Source organism: Sander lucioperca, chromosome 11 (genome assembly GCF_008315115.2).
Source record: "Sander lucioperca isolate FBNREF2018 chromosome 11, SLUC_FBN_1.2, whole genome shotgun sequence".
Taxonomy (NCBI): Eukaryota; Metazoa; Chordata; class Actinopteri; order Perciformes; family Percidae; genus Sander; species Sander lucioperca.
Window position 1 is genome coordinate 16,269,691 of NC_050183.1, and position 24,474 is coordinate 16,294,164.

Below are 24,474 nucleotides of genomic sequence, written 5' to 3' on the forward strand. Positions count from 1 at the left end.
TTTTCAAAACAAGAAAATACTGTTTTGCGTATTGTTGCCTAAATCAATCTGTCACAGTACAGTTAGGGGAAAAATATGATCTGCTCTGCAAGCTGCTTGAGCCTTCAGTGCTCTCAGTCTCCATCCTGGGCATCATTTAGACCCTGGTGCCTGCGGTCAAAACGCAATAACTTCCCCTTCCCCTCCTCTTCCCTCCCGCTTCTTTCTCCCTTCGATTGATGATGTATCACTTCCTTGTTTTTGACCAATAGGCTTGCACATTGATAGAGAACCACACTCCCAGTCCACTGATTAGTGTAACACAATATAGGTGAGCAAGCTACTGTTGACAATGACCCTGATGAAGGCCTATGTCGGTCGCAACGTTTTGGTAATTTAAATTGCATATTTCCATGTAAAAATAAAGGCATTTTAATTTAGTCACAAACCCTTAAGTGTTGTTTTTAAAGGAGATTTGCATTTGAAACAAGATTCAGACTTATGGAATGAGCCCTTCACGAGATAGAATGAGGTCCCTTAAAAGGTTAGTTCATAGGGAACGTTCCTGCGGTCGAAAAGAGCCTGACATTTTCCCCCATGTCTCTGTCCTTCACACCTCCGTCAGGGCGAGGAAGTTTGTCCCGTACGAGGCGACGGTGAAAGGAGCCGAGGCGATCCAAGACCTCCTGCAGGGTGTCAGGAGGAACAAGGATACTTAACCTGAGAGAGAGAGAGAGAGAGAGAGAGAGAAACATAATGCATTTGCTTTTTTTAAAAGGTAACATACCTGACTAATGTGTCAAACGTCTCTCACCTCAGATGGTGGTTTCCAGTTGTTCCATCATACTGACATCCTGCTCCTAAGAACACGCCTTCTTCCTCTAGTAACATCTGGCAGTACAGAACATCTGCCTCCACCTCCAATTTCTAAAAGCAGAGATGTGAATGTCTTCAGTATCTTAGTTATTACTGACAGAATAGTCTTTATCGGCGACGTCCCACTTCTGGGATTGTATGAGTGCTGCCGGAAACTCCACCAGATGTCCCTCTTTTTAGGCCTCCTGTCTGTTACCTTCCTCTTTCTTTGTGTTGGTGTTCTAAACTCCGGTGGATTTCTGAGGACTATGGTTAACTGCTCCTCAGATCTCTGCAGGGTAAATCCAGACAGCTAGCTAGAGCTTTCTGTTGCACGACTAAAACTACTTTTGAACGTACACGTTCCACCAAAACAAGTTCCTTCCCGAGCCTATTTTGCACAGACACCGTTATTGTGTCAGGGGCTTAGCGCGGCTCAAGACGATTGTGATTGGTTTAAAGAAATGTCAATAATCCAGAGCACATTTTTTTCTCATCCCGGAATGCTGTGTGGACTAGTCAGACCCTCCTCCGCAGCGCTATAGAGGAAGGTCTGGCAATGCGAGACTACTGACAGAATGACTTCTGTGACCACCTTGGCCTTCCAGCCTCTAGGTCTCCCAGTACCTGTTCGCTGGTGTCGTTGTTTTGCTGGGTTGCAGGTGCTGATTGCGCTGATGACCTGCACCCGGGCAACACATTCTCATTAACGGTTTTGTATGATATCGTATGAAAACTTATGACCGACAATTTGTATGATATCCTACGAAATTGCGGTTACCGCCAGCTGATCACGTGACCACACTGGTCACGTGGTCGCCGGATTCAATGACGGTGCCTCTGCAAAATAGCCTCGGGAAGGAACTTGTTTTGGTGGAACATGTGTACGTTCAAAAGTTGTTTTAGTTGTGCAAGAGAAAACTCAGATTGGACAGATAGTCTAGCTAGCTGTCTGGATTTACACTGCAGAGATCTGAGGAGCAGTTAACCATAGTCCTCATGAATCCACCGGAGTTTAGAACGCCAACACAAAAAAAAGCAAAAGGTGATGGACATCCGGCTGAAAAAAAGGGACATCCGGCAGAATTTCCGGCAGCACCTGAACAATCCCGGAAATTAAACGTCGTCGATATAGACTAACCGTGATCAGGGGCGATTCTAGGATCAGACCTTTAGGGGGGGCTCAGCCCCTAATGAGAATGTGACACGGACACAGTGCCTTGCAAAAGTGTTAACCCCCCTGCTAAACTAAACCGGACACTTTATAAGTCACAGTCATAATGACCAATTTGACACAATGCTCTCATATTCAGCAATTTTAGTTGCTTACGTTTCAATTTGGGTTCTAATTTGCCCCATGAAATGACCAATGACCAAATGACCTTCTTCTCTGGGGACTACCAACGTTAAACTTTACAACCATCTCCTGCTCTCCCTCTGACAGATTAGATAGGGACTCAGCCAAAGGTGAGAGTCTGGCACAACCACCTCTGATTGGCCAACACTACGTTTCTGTTAACCCTTTCTTTGACTGGGTTACAGGTGCGTAGCATCGATGACAGCCACACAGGATATTAAACCTGTTTCAAGCCAAGATAACAAACTTTTTTTTTAAATTATTGTTATTATTATCATTTTTAGGGGGGCTGAGATTAAATTTAGGGGGGTCCCCCTAAAAAGGGTCTAAAATCGCCAATGACCGTGAGGTGACAGTCCTTTCAGATGCCGTTGCAGTTGAGTTTAGCAGACAAAATGCGACCCTTATGCGGCGACGACAGTTAAGTTTAGGATAGAAAAGAGCGTGGTTTGGATTAAAACAGCGGTCCCTTTAAGTAGTACTCCCTGGACACAAGCTCGTGTTTCCTGGGTGAAAGTCTTGTGTTTTCCCTGAGACATGAACTCTGATCCCCCTCTGAGCCCTGTGTTTTATGGCCTGTCAAATCATATGGTGTATAAATAACTTTTACAACAGTAAAAGCAAAGGTAAAGTTTGAATTACAGAAGTCAAGTTTGATTTTGTTTTTTTGTTTTTTTACATTATATGAAAATGGTCAAAAAGGACCAAACCACTACTACACACTTCAAAAAGGAGTTGGCAGTAATACAAATTATATACAGTTTGGTAAAGTTGCTAAAACATGCAAAACATTGAGTGCAGTCCTCTAAAAAACCCTGTCACCACATTGCAGTATACATTTTGTTACATGAACATGAAAGTTCTTGTAACATTTCTCACCTTGGCCTTCTCTATAATCTCAGATGGTAAATGCAGGCAGGGATAAAGGTATATTCCCCCCATCGCTGGCTGGCAACTCATGCCTGGTAGATCTTTCAGAAACTCCTGAACCCGCTGAGCATTCTGGGACAAAGTGGCCAGAGTGAGGAGAATCTCCTTCGAACATAAAAAAACAGAAAAGAAGAAGGAACAGAGATTTTATTGTAACTAGTAATACCACGCAGGACAGGGGCCTATATTGTAGGGATATATATGAGCAAATAAGGCAGGACTCTAATCTTTTGCAGGAGCGGAGCCAGATGTTGTAAACATTTGGGGCTTAGCCCAAACGTACGGGGGTTCAGGGGCATTCCACCCTGGGCAGAGTCTTTTGCCAGTCGGTCTCATTGAATCCACAAGAGTCTCAGCATTCCAGTCAGACCCAATTCACGCAACGCCAAGACTGTTTAGGAACCCCAGTATGCAGAAATATTCAAATACAACATTTTAGAATAGACTAAAACAACACATTGCAAACTGCTTGGGATTACCATGAAGTGGGCATGTCTGTAAAGGGGTAGGCTGGATGGACGGCGGTTCATTTATGGAATAGTAAATTCCGCTGGATGTCCCTCACTTTCGGCTTTCTTTGTGTTTACGTTAAACTGAGCAACGTTACACGCTCAAAATGGCATGTTTTGAAGAAAATTTGGATCGTGCAACGAGGCAGGCCTGCTTGGTTCTTTCTGGGAAGGATTGTTAAGATTTAAAAAGACTATGTTTACGGCATTTACGCTTTGGAAGTCAGAGGTCAAGGGACCCCTGCGCTGCCCCAAAGAGGCTCTGCAGATGTCTCACCTGTGTGTATGTGTCATAGGATGGGTCTCCAGGTTTTGGTGGGTTGACCATGAGATCCAGAGCAAGCTGTCCTGTGACTGGAGTACTGATATCAGTACACAGCATAGTATCAACAAATTGCGTCACCTCTGGGTCCATGTTGACCTGCTCCATGTATCCTGCCCTCAGACCGCACCTGGGACACAGATACAGAAGTCATCTGGTTACTTGTTATTCAATACACAGTCACATCCACGTTCATTGTTTGAATGTTTGTCATTGATTAAGTGGTGCAGTGATTTAATGGTGTAGTTTACTGGTGCTGATGATGTTGGGTTATGTACTCATGTTTTTGTTGATTTGTGTGTTTGGCTACAATCGCTTCTGCTGTTGCAAAACTGTGCAAGTACATTTCCATTTTCTTTATTGTTATGCAACATTTATTTTTTGTTTTTTTTACTTAACTATTATTCAAAGTCCATTTTTCAATGCTTCGGTGTGAACTGATCTGTATGGGTGGTTGAGGGTTGTGTGGCCTGAAATAAAATGCTCATCTTTCATCATTATTGACACATCCCTCCTTTATTTATCAGAAAATATTCCCCAACAAATATGCTATTTTGTCCTGTTCGAGTAATGTTTGTTAAAACTACATTGCCCAGCTGTTTAAGGGAATTGCTGAGCCTTTTTAAAAAAAATCTATAAATTTGTGACTGAGGTGTTTCTTTTTTTAATGTATGGTCAGTTTGATTGGGATTTATTGGGATGCCCAGACATACTGTATATGGCTTTTTACAGTCAAGGCAAGGCAGCTTTATTTATATAGCACATTTCAGCAACAAGGCAATTCAAAGTGCTGTACATAAAACATGAAATGGAATAGGACAGATATCAAATGCATGAATAAAAGTTACAGTGAAAGAAATTGATTTAAAACAACTGAGAGTTGTAGCGGACATGCAGTTTTTTGGGAGTTTGTTCCAGATATGTGGTGCATAAAAACGGAACGCTGCTTCTCCAGGATTCATTGGGATCCTTGTAGCATGTACTGTATGCAAATGGTTAAAGCTGCTTGTTGTATGATGCTGTCAGCAAACCAACAAATGCAAGTATAAGAGACAGAACTCACTCTCCCATGCAGGCGCTGGATATAGAGTGGAAGGAGACCAACTGCACCGTCTCTGAGTACTCTTTGTCCATCTCAAACAGGACTCTCTTATAGGAAATAAACTCTTTCTCCTGTCCATACACGCTGTCCTGGTACACCTGGAGTGCAGAGTAAAGGAATTGATAGATAATGAAAGACTGTGTGAGCAAAAAGGCTGCCAGTTACTTTGTTAAATCCCAATCTGAAGATACAGTTTGTGATCACCTCATCAACTAACAGTAGGAGCCTCTCCGCTGCTGCAAACCGAATCACTTCCTCTATTGATTTCCTGTCCTGCACATGACCTAGGAGGACAAACAGCCGCATGCAGAAAGTGATGACAGCAAGGAAGTTTAAAGAGATGGTCCGATATCATTTGTCAGAATCAGAATCAGCTTTATTGGCCAGGTTTGCGTAGACTAACAAGGAATTTGACTCTGGTAATGCTGGTCTCAAAGTACAACACTTAACATATTAAGAATAAAAACAGAGATGACGGTACGAATATAAAAAATAGTGTACAGTATAACAATACAATAGAATTTACAATTTTACAAAAAATATACAAAAGAGAGGGAAGGAATATTGCAATATCGGTCAATAGACTGAGATTTTAGGATTTAATAAATATGAGTACAGTGCAAGGCAGATCAGTGCAATGGTAATATATTAATAACAATATTGTAATTGTAGGATTTAAATAGACATGAGGTAGATGAGCAGAACAGTGGTGGTTGACATTTTTTTCAGTGTGAGGGTAGGGGCTATTTCTGAGTGTTCAACAGAGTGACTGCTTGGGGGAAGAAACTGTCTCTGTGTCGGCTGGTTTTGGCGAACAGTGCCCTGTATCGCCTACCAGAGGGAAGGAGGTTGAACGGTTTGTGACCAGGATGTGAGGGGTCTGCAGAGATTTTTGCTGCCCTTATCCTGACCCTGGACCGGTACAGGTCCTGGATGGAGGGAAGGTCAGTTCCAATTTTTGCTCCCCGATACCAATTACGATACCTGAACTTGCGTATGGGCCGATACGGAGTACTGATCCGATACTAGTGTATCATATACTGAACACAAATAATAAATGCCATGGAACTTTCTTTTATTATCCAGTTTGTGTCATTGACAACGGAAAAACAACATAAATAAACTCCTTCAGGGCTAAATTATGTGGTATCTGATCGGCGCATAAACTCCAGTACTTTCCCATACCAATACCAGCATTTTAGGCAGTATCAGAGGCTTTTACGAATACTGGTATTGGTATTGGAACATCTGTAGTTTAAACGGGTGGCTTGAGTGGAGCTACTGTACTGTATGCTGTTTACCTGTGGGGTTTCCTGGGTTGCTGATGTAAATAGCTCTGGGCTCACAGCGCCCCCTAGTGGTCTTCAAAGCTCGGTGCAGCTCGTCCAGGTCTACAGCCCAGCCACGGTCCTCCATCAGCTGGTATGGCACCAGCGTCACCCCGGCCTCATCCAGCAGCGGGGGCAGGGTGTGTGGGCAGGGCCTCGGGGTCAATACGCCTGTCTGAGTCTCCCCCTCCCCACTGGCCAGCAGCTTTACAACCACCTTGACACAGCAGATCAATACACAAAACTTAGTTGATATTGAAAAATAAATAAATAAAAGAACTTGCACCTACACTTACATGTGACCCTTTGTAGTTTGGCTTATTTGAAGCTAATGTGTTTGCACTGATTCTTGCTGTCCGGAGTTCGTACCTTCATGGTTGAATGCACTTAAAGTAGTTTACTTTAAGTAAAAGTAGTTTTTTTTTCCTGTTATGACTGGGCATCAAACTAGATAATAAAAGAAAGTTCTTGGCTTTCACTCTCTGTATGTATTTCAAATGGTTTAAACTGAGCCAAGCCATACAGCAATGATAGCAACACATCCCTTAAGGGTAGTATAAATACATACATACCTACTGTACATAAATACATGTATACATACACACATACTGTACATACATACATACATACATACATACATACATACCTGTACATACAGTACATACATACATACATACATACATACACACACACATACTATACATACATATATACATACATACCTGTACATACATACATACATACATACATACATACATGTATACATGCATGCATGCATACATACATACATACATACATACATGTATACATGCATGCATACATACATACATACATACATACATACATACATACACACATACATACTATACATACATACCTGTACATACATACATACATACATACATACATACATACATACATGCATGCATGTATACATGCATACATACCTGTACATACAGTACATACATACATACATACATACATACACACATACTATACATACATACCTGTACATACATACATACATACATACATACATACATACATACATGCATGCATACATACATGCATACATACATACATACATACATACATATGCCTATACATAAGTAAAGGACACACAGGGCATTTATGAACTTATAAATGAATACATTTCAAGTATTAATTGTTTTTTGTATAGTCGGACATGTGACATGTGACATAAATATAAAAATGTACTTTCTCCATAACAAGCCAGATAAATGTATATACTAATTTATAATATTGACAAAAAAAGGAATAATTTCTTAAAATCCAGGGTGATTAAATAAGTTAGTTTAAAAGGTATTAAAAACAGTCATCTATTTATCACATACAGTACCATTGAAAATTAAATCAGACTCGAGACTAGATTGACGTTAAATACAATGTTAGCGGAACCGATGGAAATGATGGCCAGAATAATCCTTTAACATCTATAACCGGCAATTTCCACTGGATGCGGAACGTCTGCGGAACGTCTCCGGAACGTCGACGGAGTCATTAGGTTTCCATTAAAGTCAATGTGTGTATTTCCACTGACTGCAGAACGTCTGCGTCCCTACTCCGTCCCAGTTCCGTCAGTCCGCAGCCCTCCGGAGCAGATACGCAGAGCTTCTATTTTTGACGGACGACGGAGAGCTTCGCAGCAATTCAGCACAATTCAGATTGTGAGGGACAGGGAGTCGAGCACAGAAACAAAATAAAACACCCGGTTACTTTTCAAAATAAAATACACCGTGCTCACGGCGGGTCATATTTCCCTGCACTACACCTTGAAAACACAGCACAGAGTTGTTTCCCCTCTACTCCTCTGGATTGAAACAAACTGTTGTTGGTTTTGTGGTTCTGTTTATAGAAACTACATCCTGTTATATCGCGCGAACATACATGAATTCGCGAGATGTTGTGGTCGGCTGGCCGCAGCCGTTACGCAACAAATCCGGACCTGGTGGGTATTGACGGACGGCGGAGCACGCAGCCGTTCCGCAGTGGAGCCGGTCCGCAGACGTTCCGCATCCTGTGGAAATCCACGGTAAGCCTGTGCAGAGGTGGAAGGAGTACAAAAATATTCTACTTAAGTAAAAGTACTATTACTTTGATGGACTTTTACTTAAGTACAAGTAAAATTAAAAGTCAAAAGTAGCTCATTTAAAAGTTACTCAAAAGTAAAAGTTACTTAGTTACTTTTTAACAGCGAGGGGGGCGATATACTTTTTTTGTATCTTCTTCTATGTCTTATTTATACTTATTTTACTTATTTAGTTAAAGCACAGTCTTTTGTGATTTAAAAAGGGGACAAAGCCACTTTCGATTTGAGTTTGTTGACCGACAAAACAACGTTAGAGACGTTTTTATTTGCATTTTTTTACTCAGTAACGGATGTGATTTAAAATGTAGCAAAGTAAAATCATTAGGAAGTGAAAACATACTTACGTAAAAGTAAAAGTACAAATTTTAAAATCTACTTTAAAGGTGCCCTGCCACACGTATTTCATTACTTTGTGGTAATGTCTGAAGTTCTACCATGGAAAAAATGCCTTGTTGCCATGTTTCAAGCCATTCTAGCGTGGTATAGAAAGCCTGCAGGAAGACTCAGCTCGATTTGTGCCAGTTCTCATTAATATTCAACGAGCTAAGCTGCTTGACTCTGATTGGCTAACAGCTAGCCAATGAGAGCCTGGCTATCAGCATCCTTTACCCAGTGCAACTGGGCGAGCTCATGAATAGTAATGAGCTCAGGCAACACCACGTCAGACTGACCAGCTTTTGTAATTGGCCTGATTTCTCCGCTTATTTCTTTTCAGTGGCTAGAGCTGACAGAGGAGGTAGCAGTTCATTTTCACATTCACGACATAACACAAACACATATGGACCTAACATATTTCAAAGAAATGCAAGTAAAAACGGTTTTGTGTGGCAGGGCACCTTTAAAAAGTAAAAGTACACACAAAAAACTACTAAATTACAGTAACGTGAGTAGTTGTAATTCGTTACTTTCCACCTCTGTGCCTGTGTGTATTTTTTCAGAGTGTAGCTGGACAATGAATAGTGATGCAGTGATAATGACCGTGTGTTTATACCATCAGGGCCCTTTGAGAACCAGCGGAGATAAAGATGTCTTCAGCGTGTGAAGGCACTCCAGCGTCTCGTCTCATGATGAACTCAGCGATGCTTTGCTTGACATGAGGCATGCCAGAGGAGGCTGTATAGGAACCTATCGATCAATCATTGGATATCGACATTTGTTAATTAAAATGCCAGTCTGCCGCGTTTTTTTCAAAAGTCAGATACACTGTACGGAAAATCACTTTTCCAGTCCTCACCGACACTTCCTCCATCGCAGACCTCCAGGAGCCTCTGGGCCCTCAGCCTGACATCCAGAGGAAGAGTTTTGTTTTTCATCAGCTGAGGGTGCAGACATACTGCCAAGACCTAAAGAAAATAGGCCGGATTTTAAGACAGCATAGATCAAGATCAAAATAAACTATACTGTCCCACAACGTGGGTTTTGGGGCCTTAACCCATGCTGCATAAAGAAACACAAACAACATGTACAACAAGATTTTTAGAGTAAACAAGAAGATAGAGAGTATCCCAGTCAAGAAATCACAGAGAAAATGATTACAAAAACACAAACTTATAATAACACATAATATATGACGATGGTTGTGTGATCAGAAAAATAATTTAAAATGTATACCATAACAGCAGTCCATATACAATTAAAGTAACTACAAAACAGATATGCATGGATAGAATACATTTTCATTGTAATTTTATTTCTTAAAAACAAACGAATAAAATTAATTCAATAAAATCATAATAGCTGATGATCACTACTATATCCTTCAATTACAACCGGAGAAAATATTCTTGAAACACTGACAGTTCCAAATCATGAAGAATAGTTTTGAAAGTGTGCGAGCCGAGGAGAAAAAAAAAAAAGAAGCTCAAATGATAAAACTAACCTGGCGAACAAATGAGATGGGTTTCACTCCTGCTTTGTGGGGATCACCTGAGCTGACATCGATCACCTCTTTGAAAGGTTTCTGCGCCCCCTGCAAGAGAACATATTAACGAAGGAAAGAATCAGGTCCAGTCTGGACCGAAAACCAAAAAAACACCATAACTTTTACAGTATTCTCAAATCATGGGTTATGGGAAATAAGTGTACTCTAATTACTCCTCTTTTAACATGTCCTGTATGTAATCTCAATTTGTATTTATTTATTTTTCTTTGGTGTGAATCAGGATATTCCTGATGATAAACAGGTATTTCGTTGGCTTGTTGGAAGTTGCCTTGTTGACACCTGGACTCCATATCTTAACTTGCTTCACATCAAGGACCACATTGAAAGTAAATATTGGACTTTTCTTTGTACATCCTTGCATTTGATGCACAAAAAAAATCCCTTTTTTTAAATGAAAAATATTTTCTCCAGTATACACAGACTGAGTGTGAGGCTGAAAAATGTTTTGCCAGATTACAGGCTCTTACCTGTGTGATCTCTTGTGTGATGTGTGCAGCCAGACTCTGCAGTCCACTGTGTGGAGACCGTCTGATCCCCCTCACCCTGGGATTCACAAGTTGCAGAGAACTCATTGTCTTTTTGCAGGAATCGTTTTAAATTTGGGATTTACAAACTATGCACTGGAATCTACTATAATCTGAGGATCTTGGAGCAAAACGTGGTACAGTAAATGCACTCTTCCGGAAAACTCTGCTGGCATGCACAAGTGAGATGGTAATGGCTAACCAGTCTGCCCTGTCTGAAAATGTTTGACGAGTAATCCCATTTTTTTCTGCACTTCAGTACAAATCCTGATTTCTAATGTGGACTTTGTACATGTAAAATGCTCCTCGACTGATGCTTTTTTTCAGATTTGACACAATGCAAAAAGGCTTTGATAAACAGGCTTGTTTTGCACTCCATCAGCAAACATTAAAGATTTTAAATAGGCTACTTTTTAAAGACATTTTGAAATAATTAAAAAATGACTTTGAAGCAAGATGATTCCATAATCTATGGGTTTAAAAAACTATTGGGATGTTTCATAGTTAGGCTATATAGCCTACTTGGTCTGTGTTTATTCACATCAATATTTATTATCCACATGTCATGTCAGTGATAGCAACAAACCAACATTTCAAGGTGTAGGCCTAGATAGTTCATTCTAAAATATCACTCAGAAATAATACCTAAATAAATGGGACTGTATCAGGACTATATTTGCACTCTTTCCCACCAGCCAAATGGCTAGTGAATGTTCAATAGATTTCCATTGTTTTCTTGGCTTCCGAGTGAAGCAAATCTAGCAGCCAAATGCATATTTTACCAGCATTTGGCTGGTGCTTATTTTGAACCCTGTTTTTTAGGCTACTGCTGCACAACAATTTCCCTTGGGATAATTGAAATACATAGGTGTCTCAATCTAATCATGAGAACAAAAGGTTGTAAGCAGGGTTCCAAATTAGCACCATCTACTAGCCAAATGCTGGTAAAATATGCAAGTGGCTGGTAGATTTGCTACACTCACCAGCCAAAAAAACAATGGTACTCTATTGAGTGGCTGGTGAAATTTGAACATTGAATAGCTATTTGGCTGATGGACGAAAAAGTTAATTTTGAACCCTGGTTGTAAGCCTACTTCTTGACATTTCTTTTGTACTATAGGCTTTAGGCTGAGATATGGGAAGGGAGTGGAGCTTCAAAATGCTGTTAGAGACGGGGGGGGGGGGAAGTGCAAGGTTAAACGGGTTTTATTTAAATATTTATATGAAACAAATGTAATAGGTAGAATATAACTTTTTTATAAAGTTTTTTTTATTTATTAGTGTTGGTTGTTTAAAGTCATGGTGTTACTACTCTGGTACAGTAGGTGGCGGCATGCACCGCCCTGTCTCTGGGCAGGTGTTGGGCGGCCGGGTTGCCATGGTTGTTGCCTTATATACAGTCTATGGTTGTTGCTAATAGTGGACGCATGAGCAGTGATGGACCACTGTTTTTATCTTGTACTAGAATATGTTGATATATCTTCACTAACCACCTGGCGCTTAGGATGTAAAACCATCTACAAAGGGTAAATACATGTGTTTGGATTGTTAACAGCGCACCATATCGATGCCGTTTGTAGACGTTTTGATGCTAAACGCTATTAGCATGCTAGCAAGCTAGCGTCATTAGCATAACAATCAATTTGGTAGCATGGTAGCAGCCTAGCTTACATTGATGAGCTATGGCTAATGTTGTTGGCGAACATTAAGCTAAAACTAAATGATTTGAAAATAAGATAGCGTTCAAGTTTTATTTTATTTTATTGAAGTGACAGAGGAGACGTATATTTTCACTCATTACACAGAGAGGACCAGGAAACTGTCATTGGACCCCCTGAAACGTAGCTAGCTAGATGTCTCCGGCTGTTGGCCATGCTGTTGGCCTGCCAGACCGCCATTTTGGACTTCAGCGGCAGCCTGAAATTAACTCAGTTTTTCCAACGCTCATGCTTCAGGTGACATCCCATGAACTCGTGAGTACAAACACTTGAACTTGCATTGTATTTTGGAAGCTTGCACTAAGTGAATCGGTCGTCTGCTTAGGTTGTGTTAATTTCTCGTTGAAAGCTTATTTAATGGGAAGGCACACAAACAATCATAATGTGAAAACTGGTTGCAGTGACGACGCTGTTTAAGCCTAGTTTTTTACAAAATTGAAGTAGGCTAGATCTGCAACCAGTTCTAGTTAATTAATCAATATGGCGTTTGACAGAAATAATTGTCAACTATTTTGATCATCATTTAATAGTTTAAGTAATTAAAAAAAATTGCAAACATTCTCTGGTCTCAGCCATATACTGTATACAATAGGTTGTAGCTTCTCCAATGACAGGATTTTAATATTTACAGTCAATGGATTTGCTGCTTTTCTCAGCTTTAGGCTGTTTCATTGTAAAGGCTGAATATAAAAAGAAATAAGCATATTTCCAAAAATGTTTAACTATCCTTTTAAAAAAGGCCAAGACAGTTTTACTATCTTGGAAACCAGCTCCACTTGTACCTTCTCTTTTATGTTGTAAGAAACAAAGTTATCCTAACTCTAAGTATTATTTGCCAGCTAAGGTGAACCACAATCTTAAGTTAATTTTCAGCCTTCTGTGTTCTTTGATGCAAATAATTTACCACAGCCAGAACGAATAGGCTTTTACACCAGTAACCTGTCTATTCATCTCAGTAGACTATGGCCTACTTCCAACAATGCTTTCTGGGTACTTATTTAATATAGTGTAGTAAGTGTGCCAACTTAGCTCTGTTAGAATCCAAGACATTCAGATCTTTTGAATACTTAATAGACTGTCCCTCAAGACCAAAGTGAAATATGATTCTTGGACAAAAAGTTATTATGATTCTGTCTTGAAAATTAGTAGAATCACAGTCAACATATTCAAGCTATCAAATGCAGTTTTCTGTAATACAAGTCCAACATTAGCATTCATGCTTTTTTGTGCAGGGTTGGCACATGATATTGTGTGCCTTTTGTCACTTTTAAATTTAATCATTCTCGTAATGGAAAGCAGCTTAGTTTGTTCTTGTAACTTATCCAATCATCTGGTATCAAAGCATTTTCTGTCTGCTTAAAATCTTTTGTTAATCATTTTCAAACATTCTCCTTTTTGGATGTGAACGGTTCATCACAGACACAATAAAGGCTTTAGACAGTATAATAATGTAACCCATGTAGGAAATTATTTCGACACTGTAGTTAACATTAGCGACACATTTACAAGCGGCAGCATTCAATTAAAGCGATACTTTCATCACGGTTGCATTTTTTAATCCATAAATATTATAATCGGGGCCTTTAGTTTATATCCACGACGTTCCACTTCTGGGATTGCTCCGTTGCAGACGGAAATGTCGCCGGATTTCACTCATTTAGGTTGGATACCCGTTGCCTTGGGCTTTCTTTGTGTTGGCATTTTAAACTCCGGTGGATTTCTGAGGACTATGGTTAACTGCTCCTCAGATCTCTGCAGGGTAAATCCAGACAGCTAGCTAGACTATCTGTCCAATCTGAGTTTTCTGTTGCACGACTAAAACAACTTTTGAACGTACACGTGTTCCACCAAAACAGGTTCCTTCCCGAGGCTCTTTTGCAGAGGCGCCGCGCAAGACGATTGTGATTGGTTTAAAGAAATGCCAATAAACCAGAGCACGTTTTTCTCCCATCTAGGAATGCTTTGTGGACTAACCAGACCCTCCTTTGCAGTGCTGTGGAGGAAGGTCTGGCAATGCGAGACTAGTACTTCTTATTGCATTAATTTTGGCTCAATGCAGATATGTCTATTGACGTATGCTGTAGGGATGCACCGATACTGATGCCAGGATTGGGTATCGGTCCGATGCCGTGCGCATGTACTTGTACTACCACACCCAATACCACCTCATAGCAATGTGACAATAACTTCTCCGTCAAGCAGGTATAGGTGACGGAAGAGGAGCAGTGCCAGCCGTCTGGAGATTTTTGGCTGTAAAAAAAATAACTGGGCTCTTGCCCAATGCATGATTGCACTTGACGACCAGCCATTGTTTGTCGTTAATAATTCTGGGTTTCGACGTCTTCTCAGTATACTGGAGCCGAGAGATTCCCAGCCGTCACCACGTTACAGAAACCGTGTTTCCAAAGCTGCTTTGTGAAAAAGCACATCAACAGCCTGTTGCCCGTAAACTTCACCACTGATATTTGGAGTAGCGGTGTCAGCCCAATGTCTCTCATCAGCTTAACAGGCATAAACATGAAGAAAGCGATATTTCAATCTGCTCTGTCTGCATGCGGTTTCTGCACAGCGCTGTTTTGACAACCACAGTGCTACTCTGTAAATAGCGATTTACTTTTCACAAACGGGCTGAAACGAAAGCTCTCGGTGTGTAGTATAACTGTTTTAACTGTTATAGTTTGCCACAAGTCTAAATTTGGACAAAATCTTGTGAATTTAGCTGCTGGCGTAAACAACCATCCTCTCCACTGGATCAGTAAATCCACATGGGTGCTTAATATGCACGTGAATGATGACGTCATCAGACTTTGCGTTCTTCGTTCTTTCTAAACTTCACTCAGTATTTTGATATTAGGAATTATATGGTTTATTTTATTGACACTCCAGACCCAGCAATATGATTTCCGATATCGGAGGGAACAATCATTTATATATCATTATTCTCATTTTCATTGAAACATATTTAAAATAAACGTGATTATTGTGTGATTAATGCAAGGATTTAGTCTGTCCATAGTCCATATAGCTATTTAGATAAAATTGCAATTAATTGTGCAGCCCTAGGCTGAGGTCTCCTGACTTTTGACCCACTTTTCAGACATCAAATCTACAAAAGTACAGTTTATCTGTCTGTAAAAGTAATGGCCCTCGTCAATGTGTAATTTCCTACTCGCTGAGGTCATTGCTTGCTGCTGGTTTTGCATCACGTTTCAAAAAGACACAAAAGTTTTGTGGTCTTCCTCTCTCGCCCGCTCGCTGTTGTCGTGCCTCTCAGCAGGTAGTACAGATATATTTAGAGCCCTTTTTGAAGAAGTTTTAAAAGATCTCTGTGTGGTTTGGTGAGGATTTGTTTTGTCCAGTTTGTGGTCTCCCGGGTAGAACTGGAACCTCTGTGTCAGGAGCCCCTCGCCACCTGGGGTCAGAGTTCATGTAATCACCCCCCCCTCAAAAAAAATAACACTTGGTCTTGATTAGAAGGAACCGACTCCAGTCTTAAAATCCCTTTAAACTCATTTCATGAGTATTGGTCCGAGCCAAACGAATGGATTCCTCCTCCAGTTTGTTAGTTTTCCCTTAAAGGGCCGCTATTCCAGTTGTAATTGTAATTGTGTTGTTAAACACTTGACAACGCGCAATACATCAAAGGCACATGCATATTAACTTTTTTGCTACGTGTGCCCAATGCTAGCTTTTTTTAAATTCCATCCGTTCTTGTAACCTGAGTTTTCTTCCAAAACGCAGTAAGGGCGAACTTGATGAGCTTCAAACTTAATTTCCAAAAGCATCTGTTGATTTTAGTTCAGTTTTGTGGTGCGTTATATATACATCTACACTGAAACCTTCCAGTTTCTAAAGGTGTCAAGATGCAGCCAGGCCTAATCATCTGAGCTAAATCTGACCTGATCACAGGCCAATGAAATCAGTCTTTTTCTTTTAATCATTAAATGCTTGTCAAGATTGCCTAAAGCTCAGGGTGGCGTCTTCACTAGTCCATAATTGCAATTTTGATAAAGTTGCGATTAATTGTGCAGCCCTAGGCTGACGTCTCCTGACTTTTGACCCACTTTTCAGACATCAAATCCGCAAAATGACAGTTAATCTGTCTGTAAAAGTAATGACTTTTAATCGCTCTCGTCAATGTGTACAGACCCTTTCCAAAAAATTAGAATATCATGGAAAAGTTTATTTATTTCCATAATTCCATTCAAAACGTTAAACTTCCATAGATTATAGATTCAGGGCCCACAACTTAAACGATTTCAAGTATTTAGTTGTTTATTTGTACATAATTTGGGCTTCCAGCTCATAAAACCCACAAAAACAGGATTTCAAAAAATTAGAATACTGTGAAGAAATCAGCCCAAATTTTACAGGGCATGAATGTTTTAAACTGAGTGTCACACACTACTCATCTACTAAACTCAAAGCACCTGCACAGGTTTTCCCAGGTGTCATTAAATTGCTTCACTTTGGTTCAATTGTCTCAGTTAGGATCAATATAGGGAAAACTGCAGACTTGACAACTGGCCAGAAGACCATCATTGATACCCTCCATAGGATGGGTAAGCCACAAAAGTTCATAGCTAAGGAGGCTGGCTGTTCACAGAGTGCTGTGTCCAAGCATATCAATGGAAAGTCTAGTGGAAGGGCAAAATGTGGCAGGGGAAGATGCACCAGCAGAAGAGCTGACCGTGGGCTTCAGCGGATTATCAAACAGAGAAGATTCATGAATCTGGCAGAGATCCAGAAAGAGTGGAATGAGGCGGGAGTCACAGCTTCAAAAACCACCACATTCAGACACATCCGGGAGATGGGCTACAACTGTCGGGTTCCTCGGGTCAAACCGCTTCTGAGCCTGAGCCAACGTAGGAAGCGTCTCAACTGGGCCAAGGAGAAGAAGGACTGGACTGTTGGCCAGTGGTCCAAGGTCCTCTTTTCCGATGAAAGTAAAGTGTGCCTTTCATTCGGGAATCAAGGGCCAAGGGTTTGGAGGAAGAAGGGTGAGGAACAGAACCCAAGCTGCTTAAGGTCCAGTGTGAAATATCCACAGTCAGTCATGATTTGGGGTGCAATGTCCAGTGCAGGTGTTGGTAAACTCTGCTTTCTTAAATCCAAGGTCACCGCATCAGTCTACCAGAATGTTTTAGAGGACTTCATGATTCCTTCTGCTGAGGATCTGTATGGAGATGCACATTTCATCTTCCAGCAGGACCTGGCCCCTGCCCATACCGCCAGAAGCACCAAAACCTGGTTTGATGCCCATGCCATCACAGTGCTTGACTGGCCAGCCAACCCGCCGGACCTAAACCCCATTGAGAATCTATGGGGTATTATCAAGAGGAAAATGAGGGGCACCAGACCCAAAAACAAAGAAGAGCTGACAGCAAGCATCAAGGAAATCTGGGCTTCCATAACTCCCAGGCAATGCCACAGGCTGATTGCCTCAATGCCACAGCGCATCGAGGCAGTGATTAAGGTAAAGGGATTCCCTACCAAGTATTGAAGATTGACCTATCGTTTTGAAAGTACCATATTTTGATTGCTTCGATGTGATCCTAATTTCTTTTTTTTTCTGCAAAAACTGAGAAGTAAATGGTGATTTCTTCACAGTATTCTAATTTTTTGAAATCCTGTTTTCGTGGGTTTTATGAGCTGGAAGCCCAAATTATGTACAAATAAACAACTAAATACTTGAAATCGTTTAAGTTGTGGGCCCTGAATCTATAATCTATGGAAGTTTAACGTTTTGAATGGAATTATGGAAATAAATAAACTTTTCCATGATATTCTAATTTTTTGGAAAGGGTCTGTAATTTCCTACGTACTTGCGGAGGTCATTGCTTGCTGCTGGTTTTGCATCACATATGTTTCAAAAAGACAGGAGTACACAAAAAGAATTTTATTAAATGGAAACTTGCACATGATTTGTAATGCAGAGGAATAATACTGGACAGTTGGCATAGATACAGAGAGAAAACATAACTTGAGTCAAATCGCCTCATACACAATAGCTAAAGACCAAGAAGAAGACCTTTTGCATAGAAGTCCTCCCCACCCAGTGCAACTGCAGCGTAGGGCTAAAGGGAGAGGTTCGTGTCTATGGGGACATTTAAAGGGACACAATATTAATAATTTCTACATGAAGTTACAGTATCTTCTAGCTGAAGTCCATTATCATTCTCCTAGTATGTTCTTTTATGTATTAAGACAGGATCTACGGATGATAAATAAGTTATATACAATGAGAAATTAGATAAGGGGATGATTGAAAGGTGAAGTAGCAAAATAGGGGGAGGGTGGGAGGGGGCGTTACTAGATATGAAGCCATGCAGTGGGTCGGATTGAAGCAGGGTTTTTTTTTTTTGTTTTTTTTTGGCAAATCCAGGACCAGTTGAGCCACATCTGTTTATTAGAGCCAGATGACGGGAACTGATCCTGGTCATGTTTTAGATGTGAGGCAAGAAGTAAAAGATTCGCTAGTTTTCTGTGATAGCCCTTGTTTGTCGTGTGTGTCCGACTGTAACGAACCCAACTGAGCCCCCGGTGCAGGTGACATCCAGGGGCGCTGTGAGGATTGTGGTCTTCCTCTCTCGCCCGCTCGCTGTTGTCGTGCCTCTCAGCAGGTAGTACAGATATATTTAGAGCCCTTTTTTGAAGAAGTTTTAAAAGATCTTCTCTGTGTGGTTTGGTGAGGATTTGTTTTGTCCAGTTTGTGGTCTCCCGGGTAGAACTGGAACTTCTGTGTCAGGAGCCCCTCGCCACCTGGGGTCAGAGTTCATGTGATCACCCCTCCCCCCAAAAAAACACTTGGTCTTGATTAGAAGGAACAGACTCCAGTCTTAAAATCCCTGTAAACCCATTTCATGAGTAGTGGTCCGAGCCAAACGAATGGATTCCTCCTCCAGTTTGTTAGTAGTTTTACTATTCCAGTTGTAGAGAAAGTTTTTTTTCTTTGTTAAACACTAGAGTAATTATACTCTACAAAGCGCAATACATCAAAGGCACATACACATTAACTTGTTTTGCTACACATGCCCACTGCTCCCTTTTTCCATCTTCATAAATTTTTTTAATTCCATCCGTTCATGTAACCTGAGTTTTCTTCTCCCTTTTATATCCTTTTTGTTTTCTAACGACCAAAACACAGTAAGAGCGAACTTGATGAGCTTCAAACTTAATTTCCAAAAGCATCTGTTGATTTTAGTTCAGTTTTGTGGCGCTTTATATATACATCTACACTGAAACCTTCCAGTTTCTAAAGGTGTCAAGAAGCAGTCAGGCCTAATCATCAAACAGATCGATCTTTTTCTTTTAATCATTATTTTGCTGTATTAATATTTTGTTGTAAAAATTGACGAATGATGCTTTTAAATCTTTATTTTTGACTTTTTGTTGTAGTGGCAGTTGGCCAGCTGCACATGTATGATAAATGGCTGACATTACGTTAGGTGTCTAAGACTACCAGACCTACCCATCACGATTAGAACGGCAACAAACGATCATCTTCATTATTCATTAGTAGGGCTGTCAATCGATTAAAAAAATGAATCTAATTAATTACAGACTCTGTGATTAATTAATCGAAATGAATCGCATACATAATTAACGGTGCCTGAACAGATACTTTTTAAGAAAGTAAAAAAAGAAAACAAAGGGTACTAAACAACCGTTGGTGACATTAAAGAACGGCTTGTTTATTGCTAAGGCCATATGGTCAAAATTAAATGATTTAATAATAATGTATAACAATAACAATAACTTATTTCACTAGTAAATTGCTGTTGAACGACAAAAACAACCACCAAGGACATTTACAATAACTACAAATGCACCACGAAGCTGTAATTTACCAGTTTCATTGAACGCACCGTCTGTGTTGTTTTTCCGACGGCAGCTCGGCAGCTGCAGATTGTTACATCTCGCTGTTGAGTCACAGTCCTCTACAGTAAAACACAGTCAAACTTTACACCGTTCAGCGTTAGCTGTCAGCATTGTAACCGTGTTTAATCCAGCTACTAGCTAGCGGTAGGCTAACGTTAGCTGCTGTTGAGTATAGTGTTAACTAGCTAGCGGTAGGCTAACGTTAGCTGCTGTCGAGTATAGTGTTAACTAGCGTCACGTTCAACGGTGTTTGTGTTGCCTGTATCGTCTTCAGAGCACCAGAGAGAAGTGCCGACATATCAGTGGCACCAGATTTCGGTAGCCAGGGTTGGCAGGAAGAAGATTTTTACAAGTAAATGTTCCAGTTAATGATCCAGGCAGCACATTCTCGTCTCCCTCTTTAATTTTACAGTCGAATGGTGGCTAGAACGGCTCCGGGTCAAACATCAATATGGAATGGATTAATCTGCGTTATTTTTATTTTTTTTAACGCGTTATTTTTTTCTCAGATTAATTAATCGAAATTAACGCGTTATTTTGACAGCCCTATTCATTAATGTTTGAAAGTAGTGAAAATATTCAATATTTCCTAAAGCTCAAGGTGGCGTCTTCAAATAGCTTGTTCTTTCTGATCAACAGTCCACAAATGATCTATTTATGATTATCTCGGCCTAGGCAGCAAATGTTTGGTATTTCGCTTGAAAAATGACCGGATCGACTAATGGGTTAAATAAGTCATTATTTTAGCCCTAGTCAAGAAATTCAATTCTTCTGTCTGTATTGTTTTCATGAAAACATCAGAAGAAACCCGTCTCCAGTTAGCTCTTAATGTGTTTCAGCCACAAGTCCATGATTGTTTTTATAGCTTAGTGAGGTCTTATTTTTAGTCTTTTTTTGTTCTGCTGTTAGTCCAACATGGTGCTGTAAAGTCTCACATTATTTTGTGAAAGAACATGTTTTTATTTCCAGTTATAAACGGATTGCATGTTGCTGCTGTAGAGAGCCCGTGGTCTTCCCAGGCTGTCGCTGCACAGCTCCGGTGGCAGTGTGTGTCGGGCACGGTTTGTGTCGGACGGTTAGCTGCGCTTTGCTGCCACCTGCTGCCTTAGCTTCTCCCTCCTCTTCTTCTCCATCAGCCTGGAAAAGCAGAAAATAAATAAATAAATAAATAAAAAATTATTGTTTTAAAAAACTTTTTTTTTGTTTTTTACGTTTCTTCATTCGGATCCATTTGCGATCCGTTCCATTCTGAATAAACAAACAGCACAGTTTACATGCTTCGTCCTTGTTGCATTACCGGTATTTATTAAGATAATTCTAAACAGATTTCTGTAGTTCAAACAACTCGGAATTGAGAACGTCAGTTATAACGGCCCACGTATTAAAAAATTGTCGGGTTTAAATCGGGCTCAGGCTCATAATTACAGTTAATGTGTCGGGCCGGGATCGGACGCAGCGTGGTCGGGCTTGATTTTCTTGGGCCCGATCTAAAGTCTAACATGCAATGTTAACGCTAGAACTTTTTTGTAGCTTGATAGAAAAGTAAACTTTCACCGTTGTCCTTTTACATGATTGTTACCGGCCGACCTTTTCCCCTTAAAGACAGGTAGCCATGTGGGCAACGTGTGTATGTGACGTAATGTTAGTCCGACGGGGTTTGTTATGAGAAGTGCGGCAGCTGCCGCAGACACAATGATGCACATGCTTTTCGATGGGTAGTGAAGCTACAGTAGTCAGTGGTAATGTTTGCTGCAAAGACGAAATAAATCACCCGATTAATGAATGTCTCCCGGCCTCTTTTCACCAGAGTTGCCAGAAAGCTGCTAACGTTACCAGCCAGGCTAAAGCTAATAAAGCTAGCCTAAAGAAACAAGGGGTCTGTCCCAACCAGTGATGGGAGTAACGCGTTACAAAAGTAACGCAATTACAGTAATGTATTCCTTCTTGCTGTGACGCAGTATTATAACACATGTCGGTAATATTACATCCGTTACAATCTCAGTAATGCGAGTTACAACGCAATTTAAACTGACATTTTGTTTTTGTAAGAATTCACCAACACCGCGAAACATGTCAGCACAGAAGAAAAAAGTCTGCGAGTGTTATTTCCTGTTGCTGGTTTCGGTGGTTGAAATGAGTGATACATGATGATGATGAGACAGATACATTTGCGACATGGACATTATTTTCATATAGTATTAAACAATATAATAAATTAAACATGGAATGTAAAAGGCTGTATACACAAATCAATTAATACATGCTTCTTCTCTACATGTTTTTCCCCAGGGTGCGTTGTGTGATCGGTCACCTGCGGTTTCGAGCCTCCACCAGCTCACTGAGCTGGTCCTGAGCTGCTCGGAGCTCCTCCAGACTCTGCTGGTAGCTGAGATCCCCCGAGCCCGACCTCTCCAGGAGGGAAACCTGGTTGGACAGCTCGCTGGTTCGATCCCGCAGCCGCTGGATGGACATGTACAGGTTCTCATCATCTTCCTCCTGGAGCCACAGTCAGAGGAACGGAGAACAGCAAGGCAAGTGGAAGTTATTATGTAAGGGATAATGTAGAGCGAGCCGGATATTAAATCAAGCTGAAGGGGTTCTGATTTGCAATAATGACCGGCTCGCTCTACATTATCCTACTTATTACACAGCTTATGACATGGCTACTCATGCAGAGGTTAACCACTGATTAGGGCTGCATGATATGAAGAAAATATGCAATAACGTTGCTGAATATCGCGATAATAACAATGTAATTTGCAATAATTAAACATATTAAAGTGTACGGCATTTCTGCTGCTTTTCCTCTTTGGTCCCCCTACAGGTTGGAAGCGGAATTGTCCATTACTGCTGTCATTCGAACTACATATCCGCTACCCGATCTGGCAAACTTGCATAGTGTGGTTATAGCTGACAGAGAGTCGCAAAGCGAATGCAGAAGTGCCGTTCACCCTGTTAGGAGTTGATGAACCACTGAAATGATTATTTTATCCCGGTTAACTTTACCACTGGGGAGCACCGCTTATTTTCCTTCTCTCTACCTCTCTCTGCAACTCCCTCACTCTTCTTTTCCTTCTCTCTCTCCCTAACTTACCCCCTCTCCACTTCTCCTTCTCTCAAACTCCCCCTCTCCCCACTAACTCTCCTTAACTCCCCGGCTCCCCCCTTTCTACCTCTGCTTAACTTTACTTCTCCCTATCTCCCCTTCTCTCTAACTCCCCCCTCCTTCCCTCGCTACCACTCTCTTTACCTCTACTTCTCCTCTAAATCTCTCCCTACTCCCTCCCCCTAACTCCCCCTTCCTCCCCTTCTCTCTGCCTCTCCCTAACTTTACTCCCTCTCTTTACCTCTACTTCTACCTCTCCAACAGCCTCCCCCTCTCTACTTATCTCTCTAACTCCCCCTTCCATCTCTACCTCCCCCTTCCTTTACTTCTAACTCCTCCACTTCTACCTCTTTTTAACTCTAACCCTCTCCCAACCTTTACTTACTGTCTCCCCCCCTACCGCTTTTATCCCTGTCTACTTCTCTGTACCCCTTCTCTCCCCAACTTTACTCCCTCTCCTTACCTTTACTTCTCTCTAACTCCAAACTTCTCCCCCCTCTCTCTAACTTAACCCCTTTCCCCACATCTTCCCTGTCTACTTCTCTCCCTCTCTTTACCTCTACTTCTCCCTCCCCCTCCCCTCCGCAGGAACCAGTGGTTTACCTTTGCATTGACGATCTCTATATGGACCAGAAGTGATGCCAATTCCAGCTCTTCACTGTAGCTGTTCTTCAGAGGGATGCTCCTGTAGCCTGACAACACATGGATAAAGCAACACATTGCAAAATACTTGTTTGTATTTAATTCTTTTTTGTCACATCTGCAAAAAGAATTTACAACTCTTCACTCTCCCTCAGACCTTTAATTTTGG

The 24,474-nt window shown here is 40.9% G+C and overlaps 2 protein-coding genes and 2 long non-coding RNA genes across 5 annotated transcripts in view; 1 reads left to right on the plus strand and 3 right to left on the minus strand.

The window, feature by feature from the left end:
- Positions 1 to 4: 4 nt before the first annotated feature.
- On the minus strand, positions 5 to 11,173 carry LOC116038089 (alanine aminotransferase 2-like). Its single transcript, XM_031282285.2, has 11 exons — positions 10,902 to 11,173; positions 10,372 to 10,461; positions 9,727 to 9,835; positions 9,484 to 9,617; positions 6,356 to 6,599; positions 5,259 to 5,338; positions 5,016 to 5,152; positions 3,908 to 4,082; positions 3,071 to 3,226; positions 794 to 906; positions 5 to 699 (listed from the first exon to the last, which is right to left on the minus strand). Exons 1-11 carry the CDS (start codon positions 11,004 to 11,006, stop codon positions 525 to 527), a joined length of 1,518 nt encoding a protein of 505 aa, XP_031138145.1. The 5' UTR covers positions 11,007 to 11,173; the 3' UTR covers positions 5 to 524.
- Positions 11,174 to 12,365: 1,192 nt separating this feature from the next.
- On the plus strand, positions 12,366 to 24,392 carry LOC118496303. Its single transcript, XR_004898849.1, has 3 exons — positions 12,366 to 12,484; positions 22,847 to 23,106; positions 24,252 to 24,392. It is a non-coding gene; the product is annotated as an uncharacterized LOC118496303 (long non-coding RNA).
- Positions 16,835 to 17,686, minus strand: LOC116038106. Its single transcript, XR_004102022.1, has 2 exons — positions 17,478 to 17,686; positions 16,835 to 17,083 (listed from the first exon to the last, which is right to left on the minus strand). It is a non-coding gene; the product is annotated as an uncharacterized LOC116038106 (long non-coding RNA).
- LOC116038103 (1-phosphatidylinositol 4,5-bisphosphate phosphodiesterase gamma-1-like) overlaps positions 21,366 to 24,474 on the minus strand; it is a 55,488-nt gene continuing 52,379 nt past the window's right edge. For both annotated transcript variants that reach the window (XM_031282304.2, XM_031282303.2), the window contains exons 30-32: positions 24,267 to 24,355; positions 22,869 to 23,053; positions 21,366 to 21,694 (exon numbers count right to left, since the gene is read on the minus strand). In XM_031282304.2, the coding sequence (XP_031138164.1) occupies positions 21,634 to 21,694; positions 22,869 to 23,053; positions 24,267 to 24,355 (335 nt within the window). In that variant the 3' untranslated portion in view covers positions 21,366 to 21,633. The remainder of the gene's footprint in view (positions 21,695 to 22,868; positions 23,054 to 24,266; positions 24,356 to 24,474) is intronic.

Coding starts and splice junctions, on each gene's coding strand:
- LOC116038089 (XM_031282285.2), bottom strand. CDS start 11,006: ATGAGTTCTCTGCAACTTGTGAATCCCAGGGTGAGGGGGATCAGACGG. Junction 9,836..10,371: donor CCATCTCATTTGTTCGCCAG/GTTAGTTTTATC, acceptor TATTTTCTTTAG/GTCTTGGCAGTATGTCTGCA. Junction 4,083..5,015: donor TCCAGCGCCTGCATGGGAGA/GTGAGTTCTGTC, acceptor TCTGTGTCCCAG/GTGCGGTCTGAGGGCAGGAT.